The following is a 15,329-nucleotide window of genomic DNA, read 5'->3' on the forward strand; positions in this document are numbered from 1 at the left end:
GGGTGACCTTTCATTAACCACGGTCACCCGACCCGCAGGGGGGCTATTTATAGCATGACGCCTACGGGGGCGTCATGGGTCGTTTGGGCACGACTTTTCATGACGCCTACGTAGGCGTCATGGGTCGTGAAGGGGTTAACCATGAGACACATTCATCTGCATAGGAGCTGTGCACCCAAAACTGTATGATATTTTTTATTTAGGACTATTTGCAAAGATGCCTAATCTGGACGGACGGACAGAGAGGTACAGTGTATATTTACCTTGTTCTGAAGCATTCTAGTAGGGAAAAGCCACCTAAATTTCGGATCTTTAAAATGTCTTTGGACAGTGTCGATCCCGTCCAAATTTGACAGTTTTCGTATTAAGTAAACTCTATACCAGTCATTGCCAGACGATGAGCATAACGTCATCACACTCCGCAAGAAATTCTCATTGGCGACTCCTGATGAAAAAGAAAATAAACATCTAGGAGATTATAATCTGTACAGAAATCCATAATACACTTTTTCGGAGATAAAACTGACATTTAGCAACTGCACTGATCACCAAATCTGCAGGTAGGGGTCCCTGATGTGTGGCTCATGGCTGTCTGCCAGCTTGGTGTGCCAGGTCTAGCACCACTATAAATAAAAGGTCTCCAGATTGTGACTTTTGGGAGTAGTCCTCACAGAAGAGAAGATCTGAATGTGGAATTACTCTTCTTGGCGTTGAGAGATATATTAAGGAAGTGCTAAACTGGACATAGAAAGACACTGCCAGATATAGGGGGTGCTTGAAGCTGGATGCAATATCATGATGGGAGTGCTTAATGAGGGTTAAGTGAGAACCCCTGGATGCAAGTATACTGCGCCTTGGTGTGATTTCGGTGGGGAAAATTATACTAATAATGGGGGCTTTAGGTGACACTACTGTGGGGAGGCAGGAACTGGATGTCATAACTTGGGGGCTCTGGATGTGGCTCACAGTCCACTCTCAGAGCTGAATGTGGCTCTAGAGGTAAGAAAAGTTGGGGGTGTTATAGACCATATCAATACCTCCCCTACTGGGTAAAGAGATAAGGATTCGTGACAGGTGTTGGGTCCACGCTTAGGGTCCCGTCACACCAAACGATGCACCAGCAATCCCGACAACGATACGACCCGGTCAGGATCGCTGGTATCCAAGGTACACATCGGGTAACTAAGTGCCGCACACGCTTAGTTACCCGATATTTACCTTGGATACCAGCTCTCAGGGTCTGCTTACAGCGCTGGGCGCTTGCTAATCGTTGGCCATTTTTTGATAGTTGGTCTCCCGCTGGCCAGCATTCATCGCGTGTGGCAGCGGGAGACCAACTATCAAAAAATGGCCCAGGACATTCCTGCACGATCAGCGATACCCAGCGGGGGGCCGGTCGCTGATGCGTGCCACACACAGCAATATCGCTAGCGATCTCGCTATGTGTGACGGGCCCCTTACTCTGAATCCATAGTAGGGGTTACTATGTTCGACGTTTAGCTACAGATAAAACATTGTATGAGCCTATAAATAAACTGTTCGTTTAGACCCGGATGTGTCATCGAATTTAAATAAAATATTAACCTTGCATTGCGCTGTAGGATCATCTGGTCACAATTACCCCTCTAGGTGGTATTTCCACTTGATCAAATCTAATATAACAAGTAATTCTCTAAACCGTTCCCCTGATGAATCCTAGCAGAGGAAAAGCTTCAGGTCAGGGATTTATAGGGTGTTTGGAGAAACCTTCATGTTGAGACCCTGATTTGGGTCCCTAGGACTGGCATCTCATTGATGACCCCCTTGATTTTGTTTGGACCTACCGTAGAGATTACGAGTGATTCCAATACCAGAATACCTGTGTACTACAGATGGGTGAGATCGCCTCCTATTGTTTTCTATTTCTGTAACACTTTGCACTATGCTAGGACTTGATTCACCGCTGAATAAGAGAATCGTTCTGCTTCGTAAATCATAACAGATGACTGGGTGGGTACAACAATATTTGCATTGCGTTTTGCTACACATTTGTTTTTCAATTTGTATGAATGAAAGTTATATTTCCCCCATCACATTTTAATGTACTTTAGGCTTCATTTATTCACCAAAAATATTTTCTTGCTGGCATGTCCATTTCATCCAAGACTAAGTGCAAGGAAAACTGGGAAGGCAACGTGTCGATAGATAAGCACAATTAGAATTGGAGGGGGTCATAGAGGTTGGGCTTCTAATGATCATCAATTTGTAGCATATCCAAGCTAAAGAACTTACAGGATAACATAGTAAGTCTTACTTCTAGGCGGACTTTATTTTATAACAAGTTCTAACTAATGTAATTAAAAATATATTGAGAACAGAGATGAGCAAATTTGTTCTGATTTGGGCCATAGTCAAATGTATGTTTTATGGTCGGTTCCGGACATATTCGGTAATTTCTACTCCCATTGACTCTAATGAAGTTCGATTAATTTAGATTAATTTAGAATTGATTCTCTCATCCTCAGTCATTATCGTTTTAATTAGGGATTAAAAATATCAACTACTGAGGCCTCTCAATATATTCTTTATACAACAAATCACTGAATATTGTGACTTTTATCGATTTTCATGAATGTGATAATTCCAATTTACCTTTGGATTTGCTAGACAATAATTCTGCTGCTGTGTTTAGCGCCAGCCGAACCCTCGCCACATCCTGCAGAAACTGTACAGTCTTATTATCTCGATTGTTTCTGCCTCGTGCATGTTGTTCCAGGAACGATCCTTCGTCTTTAAGATACTTTTCTTTGTCTGCAGGAGCAAATTGGATTCTTTGTCCTTTCTCAAACAACGAATCCTGCAACAATGCAGCAAAATGATGAAATGACATCTGACAATTTAATAATGTTGTCATTTAAAGCAACCAGGCAAGAGCTTATTGTGCTACCAGTCTGTAAATGAAGATTTCTTTTTTATTTTAATTTCCTTTTATCACAAAGAGATTCAACCACGAAAATGCCGTCCAATCTGAAGTGATATGTTATAGACCTGGAGGAGCGGAGTAAAGTGATATATAGTTTTGTGTGAAAAGATTCAGTATAACTTGTATTTTATTCATTTAAAGGGTTATTCCCATCTCCGAGATCCTAACTCAATATGTAGCAAGTGTAATAATAATATTAACAAATACCTTCAATTACAAAGTAGTATAGTTCTTCTGATTCGCTATGTTGTTTACCCCATGTGCAGGGCATTACAGTAGCTTAGTTATGACCACTCATATAGTTACAGTTAATTAGTGGTTATAATCTTGATATCTAAGCTATTGCAATGTCCTGCACACGTGGTAAGCACACAGTTAATCAGAAGAACTATACTACCGTATATACTCGCGTATAAGCCGAGATTTTCAGCCCATTTTTTAAACCTGTATGTCTTAAATATGTCTTATATTCTAGGTTCTTCAAAGTAGCCACCTTTTGCTTTGATTACTGCTTTGCACACTCTTGGCATTCTCTTGATGAGCTTCAAGAGATAGTCACCGGTAATGGTTTTCACTTCACAGGTGTGCCCTGTCAGGTTTAATAAGTGGGTTTTCTTGCCTTATAAATGGGGTTGGGACCATCAGTTGTGTTGTGCAGAAGTCTGGTGGATACACAGCTGATAGTCCTACTGAATAGACTGTTAGAATTTGTATTATGGCAAGAAAAAAGCAGCTAAGTATAGAAAAACGAGTGGCCATCATTACTTTAAGAAATGAAGGTCAGTCAGTCCAAAAATTGGGAAAACTTTGAAAGTGTCCCCAAGTGCAGTGGCAAAAACCATCAAGCGCTACAAAGAAACTGGCTCACATGAGGACCGCCCCAGGAAAGGAATACCAAGAGTCACCTCTGCTGCGGAGGATAAGTTCATCCGAGTCACCAACATCAGAAATCGCAGGATAACAGCAACTCAGATTAGAGATCAAGTCAATGCCACACAGAGTTCTAGCAGCAGACACATCTCTACAACAACTGTTAAGAGGAGACTTTGTGCAGCAGGCCTTCATGGTAAAAAAGCTGCAAGGAAACCACTGCTAAGGACAGGCAACAAGCAGAAGAGACGTGTTTGGGCTAAAGAACACAAGGAATGGACATTAGACCAGTGGAAATCTGTGCTTTGGTCTGATGAGTCCAAATTTGAGATCTTTGGTTCCAACCACCGTGTCTTTGTGCGACGCAGAAAAGGGTAACGGATGGACTCTACATGCCTGGTTCCCACCGTGAAGCATGGAGGAGGAGGTGTGATGGTGTGGGGGTGCTTTGCTGGTGACACTGTTTGGGATTTATTCAAAATTGAAGGCATACTGAACCAGCATGACTACCACAGCATCTTGCAGCGGCATGCTATTCCATCCGGTTTGCATTTAGTTGGACCATCATTTATCAGGACAATGACCCCAAACACATCTCCAGGCTGTGCAAGGGCTATTTGACCAAGAAGGAGAGTGATGGGGTGCTACGCCAGATGACCTGGCCTCCACAGTCACCAGACCTGAACCCAATCAAGATGGTTTGGGGTGAGCTGGACCGCAAAGTGGAGGCAAAAGGGCCAAGAAGTGCTAAGCATCTCTTGGAACTCCTTCAAGACTGTTGGGAGACCATTTCCGGTGTCTACCTCTTGAAGATCATCAAGAGAATGCCAAGAGTGTGCAAAGCAGTAATCAAAGCAAAAAGGTGGCTACTTTGAAGAACCTAGAATATAAGACATATTTTCAGTTGTTTCACACTTTTTTGTTAATTATATAATTCCACATGTGTTAATTCATAGTTTTGATGGCTTTAGAGTGAATCTACAATTTTCATAGTCATGAAAATATAGAAAACTCTTTGAATGAGAAGGTGTGTCCAAACTTTTGGTCTGTACTGTATGGGGGGTATATCTACGGAGCATGTTATGGGCCACCATTAACCCTTGTGCAGCAATATATGGGCAGAATATCTATGGAGCATGTTATGGGCCACCATTAACCCTTGTGCAGCAATATATGGGCAGTATATCTATGGAGCATATTATGGGCCACCATTAACCCTTGTGCAGCAATATATGGGGGGTATATCTACGGAGCATGTTATGGGCCACCATTAACCCTTGTGCAGCACCACCCTCGGCTTATACATGAGTCAATAAGTTTTCCCAGTTTTTTGTGGCAAAATTATGGGGGGGTAGGCTTATACACGAGTATATACGGAGGAATTTGGAGGAATTTGTCAATATTATTATTACATCTACTACATATTGGGACAGGATCATGGAGATGGGAACACCCCTTTAATCCTCTGCTACTTCTGGGATTTTTTGTCTTGTAGCCGGTCCTATCAGTGATTGACCGCTTTCTATGTATAAATGTACAAGTTTGGTACTGCTTACATGATTTAAGTGTTAACTCACTCATACATCGAGTAACAGCAAAGTAACGCTTGAAACATTTAGGCAGTAACAAACTTGTACTTTTCACACCTTGGATTTTAGATTGTGTTAGTAATAAAAGATGGATTTTTGGTTCTTACTGTAAAATCTTTTTCTTGGAGCCTTCATTGGGGGACACAGAATACCATGGGTGTATGCTGCTGCTGCTAGGAGGCTGACACTATGCAAAACAAGAAAAATTAGCTCCTCCCCGGCAGTATACACCAATCGACAGGCACCAAGCACCTCAGTTGGTGAAGCAGTAGGAAAAATCATGTAACTCTAAACATATGTACCAACCCAACAAGGGACTCAAAGACCCAACACGGTACAACTTAAACAGGGAGGGTGCTGTGTCCCCCCAATGAAGGCTCCAAGAAAGAGATTTTACGGTAAGAACTAAAAATCCATCTTTCTTTATCGACAGAATACCATGGGACGTTCCAAAGCAGTCCCAAGGGCGGGAACAGCAATAAGGAACGAAAGAACAGGAAGGGCTTAGGTCGGCCGGTGCGCCACCGCCGCCTGCAGAACCTTCCTACCAACAACTGCATCAGATGAGGCCTGGGTATGAACCCTGTAGAACCTCGCAAACGTGTGCAAGGACAACGAGGTCGCGGCCCTGCAAATTTGCAGAGCTGAAGCTGGGTGTCGAACGGCCGACGAAGCTGCCACAGCCAGGGTGGAGTGAGCTCTCACTCCCGGAGGAGGCCGTTTTTCCTGAAGTCGGTATGCTTCCTGAATGGTAGAACGAATCCAGCGAGCGATCGTGGATTTGGATGCCGGAAGCCCTTTCCGGTGACCTTCAGAGATGACCAGCAATGAATCGGATTGATGAAGTGAAGCGGTCCTAGCGAGGTAGACACGCAAGGCTCTAACAACATCCAGTTTGTGGAGTGACTTCTCAAGAGGGTGAGAAGGAGCAGGACAAAACGATGGAAGAATGATATCCTCGTTGATGTGAAAGGAGGAAACCACCTTTGGAAGAAAGGAAGGAACGGGCCTGAGGACGACTTTATCCTGATGGAGCACCAGGTAAGGAGAACGACATGACAAGGCCGCTAACTCAGAAACTCTTCTGATGGACGTAATGGCGATCAAAAAGGTTACCTTCCATGACAGAAGTGACAAAGGAATGTCCTGGATGGGCTCAAACGGCGCCTTTTGGAGAGCGCTAAGAACGAGATTGAGATCCCACGGTTCTATCGGTGAATGATGAGGAGGAGCCACATGAGCGACTCCTTGGAGGAACGTCTTAACCTGCGGTAAGGAAGCGAGCTCTCTTTGAAAGAGGATAGACAAAGCGGAAACCTGGCCCTTGAGGGTACTGAGAGACAAACCCGAATCTAAGCCAGACTGGAGAAAACCCAGTATGGACGGAATGGAAAAAGACATTGGAAAGACTTTTTTATCGTCGCACCAACGGAAAAAAGCCTTCCAATGCCTATGGTAAATGCGGGAGGAGGCTGGCTTCCTGGCATTGATCATCGTCTGAATCACCTGGTTGGAAAAACCTGATTCTCTTAGGATTGCGGCCTCAACGGCCATGCCGTTAAATTCAGAGACCGAGAATTCTCGTGGTAAAGGGGGCCTTGAGAGAGAAGATCCGGACGGTCTGGAAGCCTCCAGGGAACGTCCGTGAGCATGTTCACCAGTACCGCATACCAAGGCCTTCTTGGCCAGTCTGGAGCCACAAGAATCACTGGAACGCCTTCCGATTTTATCTTCTTGACCACTCTTGGGATCAAGGCAAGAGGTGGAAACAGATAAGGGAGTTGGAACTGGGACCACGGAATTACTAGGGCGTCGCAAGCGACGGCTAGAGGGTCCCTGGACCTGGCTACGAAGCGCGGAACTTTGTGGTTCATCCGAGATGCCATGAGGTCAACATCCGGATAACCCCAGCGCTGGCATATCTGATCGAAGACTGAGGGATGGAGAGACCATTCGCCTGACGCTAGGCCTTGACGACTCAGAAAGTCGGCTGCCCAGTTTTCCACCCCTGGAATGTGAATGGCAGAGATTGCTGGGACGTAACGTTCCGCCCAGCGCAGTATCCTGGCCACTTCTGACATGACTTGGTGGCTGCGCGTGCCGCCCTGATGGTTTAGGTACGCCACAGCCCTGGCGTTGTCCGACTGAATGCGGATTGGCTTGCCGACAAGAAGGGGTTGCCAACGAAGAAGGGCCAGAAAGATTGCTCTGATCTCGAGAAGGTTGATAGGGAGAAGAGCTTCCTGTGGGTTCCAGTGTCCTTGGGCCGTCCTCTGATGGAAAACCGCTCCCCAACCCAGGAGGCTGGCATCGGTGGTGATGACTTGCCACTGAAGCGGAAGGAAGGACCTCCCTTGGAGGACTGACGTAGACATTGTCCACCAAGTCAGGGATTGCCTCACTTTGAGAGGGAGGAGAATGGGCCGGTCTAAGGACAACATTGTCTTGTCCCAGGCTGAAAGGAGGGACAGCTGAAGAGGGCGAAGATGAAACTGTGCAAAGGGCACTGCTTCCATGGAAGCCACCATCTTCCCCAGAACTTTCATGCAGAATCGAAGGGGAATGGGCGTTGGCCGTTTGAGGACTCGAATCCCTTTGGACAGAGACGCAAATTTTTCCCTCAGAAGAAACACCCGGGCCAGATTCGTGTCGAATTCCATGCCTAAAAAGGTGAGACGCTGAGTGGGGCTGAGAATGGACTTTTCCTTGTTGACTAACCATCCGAGACGGCCGAGAGTATCCAGGGTTATCTGAAGACTTAGGAGACAGTCTTGACGGGACGAGCCCTTGATTAAGAGATCGTCCAGATAAGGGATGATGAGAATCCCTCTGGATCGAAGGATGGCCATGACCGTCGCCATCACTTTCATGAAAACATGGGGGGCGGAGGCTTGGCCGAAGGGAAGAGCCGTGAACTGGTAATGACTTTCCTGAATCGCAAACCTGAGATATCTCTGATGCTGTAAGCAAACAGGGATGTGAAGATATGTATCCCGTATGTCCACAGAGCAGAGAAATTCTCCGGGCTCCATTGAGGCTATCACCGATCGAAGAGACTCCATTTTTAAGTGAAGAATCTTCACGTGGCGATTGAGCAATTTGAGGTCCAGGATTGGCCACAGGGAGCCATCTTTCTTTGGGACTACGAAGAGATTTGAGTAGAACCCTGAAAACCGTTCGTCTGAGGGAATGGGAACAATCACTCTGGCGGAAAGAAGGGAGGAGACGGCCTGAAAGAATCCTGGAATGTGGGACCGTTGTCTTGGAGGCCGAGACAGGAAAAAACGTCTGTTTGGCGGGGAAGAAAATTCGATCTTGTAACCGAATGCGATGATTTCCCTGACCCAAGCGTCGTCGACAACCGACAGCCAAGCGACCACGAAAAAGGAAAGTCTGCCTCCCTCCCTGGAATAACTTCCAGGTGGGGGTGACCTGTCACTTGGAGGAAAACCTACCGGAACGGGCACCTGAGGACCTGGAATATTGTTCTCTAGATCTCCAGCGGGGAGTGGGTTTGTAAGATGGTTTCTTCTGCTCTCGCTCCCTAGATGCGGAAGGATGCTCTTGCTAGGTAGATCTCTCTGTGGACGAGAACGGACGAAAAGGCCTAAACGGCCGAAAACCCTTTCTGTTAAAAAGGCGTTTTGGTCGAGATTGGGAGAGGGAAGTGCTTTTACCCCCAGTGGCATCGGAAATTATTTGATCCAGCTTGGCCCCAAAGAGCCTAGAACCATGGAAAGGCAGATTGGTGAGCGACTTTTTAGAGGTGGCATCCGCATTCCATGACTTTAACCAAAGAACTCGGCGTACAGCCACTATATTGCTGCTAGCCCTTGCTACGCAACCGGCCGCATCTAAGGAGGCGGCTAAAAGGTATTTACCCGCATGATTAATTTGATCTGCTAGATCTGCCAGCTCGTCCTGGGGAGCTGCCACTAAGATGCCCCTGCGAAGAGTTTTTGCCCAGGCCGAAATGACTTTAGCCACCCAGGAGGAGGCGAAAATATGGCAGAGGGAGGCGCCGGAGGCCTCAAAGATAGAATCTCTGGGAAGTCTATCTGCCTGTCTGTTGGATCCTTAAGCGATGCCCCGTCTGGAAGGGACAGAACCGTCTTAGAGGCTATGCGAGAAACGGGGGGGTCCACTTCAGGGGCCTTGGCCCATTTTGAAAGCAAATCTGCCTCAAAGGGGTACAGAACATTTAAATACCTGCGGCCCGAACACCGTTGCTAAGGGTGCTCCCAATGTTTGGTTATAGTATCGAACTCCTTGTGGTTTGGAAAAGTTTGGGATGGAGGCCTAGATCGTTTAAATGGAACAGAACATTCCTGAGGAAGGGGCTTGTCCTGCTTAATCTCCAGGGTTTGGAAGATATCCGAAAGAAGACTATTGACCATATTTCGTGTTTTAGACATGTCATCTGCTTCTGAACTAGATCCCGATTGGGGATCGTTGTCTGACCTAAGGTCGTCCTCTGAAGGAGACGGACACCTGGGTGAAGCAGACAGGCCTAGCGAACTGGAAGACGAGCCCGACAGGACACGCTTCCTAGAAATCCTATTCGGCCTGTCCCTCTGAAGGTCGCGGTTAGGTGCGGACGACTCACCTTGAGAGGCGGTCGGTGCAGAGGTGGCTGTAGATAGCTGAGGCAAACGTTCTAGGACCTGGACCAGGGACTGAGAGACTTTGGTCAGATCGGAGACCGACTGAGACATAGCAACGGCTCATTCTGGGAGAGGGGAAGTGCCCTCATCACGGGAATCTGTGGGCTCCTGAGAGGCCGACATAGCTGAAGGACTGCAGGACGGGCAGAAAGGAGATGACTGACCCGAAGCCCACTTCTTTTTACAGCGCGCACAGGCGTAATGAGTAGCGGTGGGCCTGAAACAGAGATCCCTTGCAGAGTTGGGCATAAGGAAACTGCGCTGAATGGCCGCGGGAATTGGAGAAGAACTGCGGAGTAGAGCTAATATTTCTGCCTAGAGCAGAGCCTACCTAGTTCCGGCGAGCAGCAGAAACGCTGAAGTGTCCCCCAAGCAGCGCAGAAAGCCAGGAAAGAAAAATCAGGAAATGCCCGATGAGGGGAGCGGGGGGCGGAGCTTAGCGGCTGAGCCGCGATTGGAGCTGACATACAAAAAGAGAAAAGGAGCCCTGTGATGGGCTAAGAAAGGCGCGAGGACAGCGCGCTCAAAAGGAGGAGGAGGGGGCGCTCTGAGAGTGGGAGCTGAAGTGAAAGTGAAAGAGCTGGCACCGCAGCCCCGTGATGGAATCGCTCAGGACAGAGAAGAAAGGGCCTGTAAGGAGGTACTGTGCGCGCAGAAAACTTTTGAAACCCCTGCCCAGCTGTGAAAATGGGGGAGAAAACCACCATGGTTACTTACCGGTAGCCGGTTTTTCCGGAACCCATGACAGCACCACATGAGAGAGGGATCCGCCCCGCCAGGACAGGAACCTACTGAAACATAAGGGGCGGCACCTCTCCCCCGCTTCAGTTGGATTACAGAGCATTTGAGAGGACTCCCCGGTTAGTTACATTTTTATCCAACACCACATCACACAAATACACCCGACTATTGTGCACACCCAAACGGTGAAAAAGGGGGGGAATGTACGGGTGCTGTCATGGGTTCCGGAAAAACCGGCTACCGGTAAGTAACCATGGTGGTTTTCCCTTCACCCATGACAGCACCACATGAGAGATTCTGGAGACTTCGAACACCTTAGGGAGGGACCACCGCTTGCAGCACCCTTCTACCAAAGGTCAAGTCAGCAGAGGAGGACAGATTTAGTCTATAGTGTCTAAAGAAAGTTGAGGGTGAGGCCCAGGTAGCGGCCTTACAAATTTGCTCTATTGATACCTCTGCTTTCTCAGCCCAGGAGGTCGCCACGGCTCTGGTGGAATGAGCCTTGATGCCGTCAGGAACCGGGACGCCACTAGCTGAATAGGCTACACTAATGGCCTCCCTAATCCATCGGGCAATAGTCCCCTTTGACACTCCATAACCTTTCCTAGCACCCTGGAAGGCTACAAATAGGGACTGGGACCTCCTCCACTGGCTGGTTATAGACATATACTCTACTAGGGTTCTTTTAACATCTAGGCTATGAAACTTTTCCTCCCCTGGGTTTTTCGGATTCTCGCAAAAGGAAGGGAGGACAATCTCTTGGTTTCAGTGAAAGTTAGTTACTACTTTCGGCAAGTAAGCAGGGTCTGTTCTCATAACCACCCTATCCTGGTATATCTGGGTATATGGTGGGTTGACTGAAAGGGCCTGTAAGTCACTGACTCTACGTGCCGACGTTAGAGCTACCAAAATGATGGTTTTTAGAGTGAGATTTTTAGTTGAAATCTGCTGTATGGGTTCAAACGGCTCTTTCGTGAGGGCTTCCAGCACCAGATTTAGATTCCATGGAGCTATTTTTGGTAAGGAAACTGTCCTAGATCTGTGGCAAGATTTTATAAACCTGGCTACCCATCTGTTTGCCGCTATATTGCAATTGTATAATGCACCCAGCGCTGAAACCTGCACTTTGAGGGTATTAACCGCCAGGCCTAGCTGTAGGCCTGCCTGCAAGAACTCCAAGATGGACTCGATTGGGGGTTCTTGACCTAACGGTTTTCCCAGGAATTGTAGGAATTTTTTCCACGTTCTGCCATATATGTTGGTTGTTATTGGTTTTCTACTTTTCATTAGAGTAGTCACCAACCCCGGGGAAAACCCTTTATCTCTCAAAAGTGACCTCTCAAATTCCACGCCGTCAGATGGAGCCCCTTGACTTGTTTGTGGAATATCGGCCCCTGAGCTAACAAATCTGGAATCTCTGGCAGTACCCACGGGTCCGAGAGAGACATCATTTGTAGTAGAGAAAACCACGGTCTTTTCGGCCAGAACGGGGCTATGAGGATTACTCTGGCTTGCTCGTCTCTTATCTTTTTTACTACTGCCGGGATTAACGCTACTGGGGGAAAGGCATAGCTCAGCTTGAACAGCCACGGGATTTGTAGAGCGTCCACTGCCCACGGGTTTTCCCCTGGGTTTAATGAGCAGAACCTTCTCACTTGCCGGTTGCTTTTGGTGGCAAAGAGGTCGATTACTGGCTGTCCCCATAACTGTACTATCTTCTGGAATATTACACGATTCAAGGCCCACTCTCCCTGTTTTAACTTGTTGCGGCTTAAAAAGTCGGCTTGAACATTTTCTGTCCCTTTGATATGCAGGGCTGTTAGGGAGGCTAGGTGTTGCTCTGCTTTGAGGAAGATTCTTTTGGCTTCGTCCATTAGGGAGTTTGACCTTGTCCCTCCCTGGTGGTTGACATACGCCACTGCCACCCTGTTGTCTGACATAATTCGGACGTTTTGACCCTGTAACCTGGGAATGAATGCCTCTAGGGCCCTGTTTATCGCTCTCAACTCTCTTAAGTTGGAGGAAGCTTTCTGCTCTATGTGACCCCAGGACCCTTGGGCCATATGTTCTCTCAGGTGTGCCCCCCATCCCGAGGAGCTTGCGTCCGTCAATATTACATCGGACACGGGCCTGTGCCACAAAATTCCCCCTGTTAAATTTGTGTCGTCTAGCCACCAAGTGAGAGAGTCTTTCACCCTTTCGGAAAGTTCCAGCTTCCCTTCTAAACGCCCTTTCAATCGTCTCTGGGCTGACAAGATTTCCGCCTGCAGTTGTCGGGTATGATACTGTGCCCAGTTGACCGCTGGGATACAGGCTGTTAGCGTGCCCAACAGGGACATTGCCCTTCTTAGGGTCATGTGAGGATGCTGTATTGCCGTAAGGGTCATTTCTCTCACCTTCTCTAGTTTTTTCTCTGGCAAGAGACAAACTTGACGGTCGGAGTCCAAGACGAAACCTAGAAACGTTTGTTTCCTTAGGGGTTGAAGTTTTGATTTTTTTAAGTTTACCATCCAACCCAGTCTTTGCAGGGTCTCTGTTATCTTCTCTACCTGATGTGCGCAGTGATGTTCTGAATTGCCAATGACCAGAAAATCGTCCAAGTAAGGCACCATAATCACATTGTGGATTCGAAGGAAAGCTGTCATTTCCGCTATTACTTTTGTAAAAATCCTTGGCGCTATGGAGATGCCAAACGGAAGAGCTGTGAATTGAAAATGCCTGAGGTCGCCCTGGATGTATAGGGCTACCCTCAGGTATTTTTGGTACTCTTGGTGCATCGGGATATGGTAATAGGCATCCTTCAAATCGATTACGGCCATGAAGCAGTTGTGGTGTAACAGCTTTATGGCCGAAGTCACTGATTCCATTTTGAATGTTTGGTTCTTGATCCATTGATTGAGGCGCCTGAGATTTATTATCGTTCTGAAGGAAAGGTCGGGTTTTTTTATTAGGAAGAGGGGAGAATAGAACCCCCTTCTTTCTTGATCTTCCGGGACCTCTACCAGAACTTGTTTCTCCAATAGCCCTAAGATTTCTGTTTCTAAGGCTGATTGCTCTCCTGGTTCCTTCCTGACGGGGGTCACCACAAATGAAGCTCTTGGATACTGGAAGAAGGGGATTTTTAGGCCATTCTTTATAATTTTTAGGATCCAATTGTTGGCCGATATTTTCTCCCATTCTTGGGAAAAGAGCCTCAATCTTCCCCCCACAGGAGGGCTGGTGTCATTGCGGGGATTTTTTGGCGGTTGAGGTATTTCCCCCCAAACATAAACCCTGGTTCTTTCTTCCTCTTGTCGTCCCACCTTTTCCGTTCTCCCGGGGGACGGCCTCGATTGAACCTTCCCCTCCGAAAGGGCAGTCTCCTTTGATCACCCATGAACCTGGGGAAGCCCTTCTTTTTATCACCGGCTTTTTCTAGGATGTCATCCAGGTCTTTTCCAAACAAGAACTGCCCATCACATGGTAATGAGCATAATTTTGCCTCAGATTGAATGTCCCCAGGGCAGCCTTTGAGCCATAACGTCCGTCTTGCGGCGTTCGACAGCCCCGCTGCTCTTGCTGTTAACCTCATCGAGTCGGCGGAGGTGTCCGCCAAGAAGGCGGCAGCTCTGTGTAGTAGGTGCATTTCACCTAAAATTTTCTCCCTTGGCATTTTGAAGACCAATTTTTCTTCCAGTTGTTGCAACCAGACCATTAATGACCGGGCTGTGCAGGTGCCGGCTATTGCTGGTTTCAGACCCCCTGCCGCTGCCTCCCAAGTGTGCCTTAGGTATGAGTCCGCTTTTTTATCCAAGGGATCTCTCAAAACCCCTGAATCCTCCAGGGGCAGGGCCGACTTCTTGGAAGACCTAGACACTGCGGCGTCAATCTTTGGGACTTTGTCCCAGATGTCCGTGTCCTTAGCCTCAAAGGGGTATCTTCGCTTTGAAGAGGAGGGAAGGCTACCTGACTTCTCCGGTTTCTTCCACTCTCTCTCGATTAGGGCCTGAATTTTGTCATTGACCGGGAAGGTACGCTTTTTTCTTTTTTGTAGGCCGCCAAACATCACATCCTCCAGTGATCTCTCTACTTTCTCCTCCTGTAGGCCCATAGTGGACCTGATGGCTTTAAGGAGGGCATCCGTATCTTCCACGGGAAAGCAAGGTCTGCCCCCGTATCACTGTCTGAGGATGAAGACGACCCGCGCTCAACTTGGTACTCCGAAGAGGAGGAGCCTGACGAGGAACTTGGGGAGGCTTTCCTACTCTTACTTTTCTTTTTTAATAATTTTTTAAGTGAGCCCTGTACCTCCGACTTAATTATTGATCTGAGGTTTGTTGCCAGGCTCGGTGCCTCTTCAGCCATAGTCCGCTGGATACAGCTGACACAAGTCCTTTTGGTAGTCCTTTGCTAAAGGGCTGTGGCATATGGCACATACTTTATTTTTCTTTTTGCATGTAGCTTTTTTGCCTCCCTAAAAAAGGAAAAGACATAGGAAGCCCTATTACAACATTGTCTACTTTC

At 47.4% G+C, this 15,329-nt stretch overlaps 1 protein-coding gene across 1 annotated transcript in view; it reads right to left on the reverse strand.

Annotated features, from left to right (window-relative positions):
- Window positions 1-15,329, reverse strand: part of RNF213 (ring finger protein 213) — a 394,954-nt gene that overhangs the window by 85,130 nt on the left and 294,495 nt on the right. The window contains exons 47-48 of the mRNA XM_073568003.1: window positions 2,632-2,836; window positions 264-445 (exon numbers count right to left, since the gene is read on the reverse strand). Coding sequence (XP_073424104.1) covers window positions 264-445; window positions 2,632-2,836 — 387 coding nt within the window. The remainder of the gene's footprint in view (window positions 1-263; window positions 446-2,631; window positions 2,837-15,329) is intronic.

This window comes from Dendrobates tinctorius, unplaced genomic scaffold, assembly GCF_039654945.1.
Source record: "Dendrobates tinctorius isolate UK_male_01 unplaced genomic scaffold, ASM3965494v1 ptg000020l, whole genome shotgun sequence".
In the NCBI taxonomy this organism is placed as follows: Eukaryota; Metazoa; Chordata; class Amphibia; order Anura; family Dendrobatidae; genus Dendrobates; species Dendrobates tinctorius.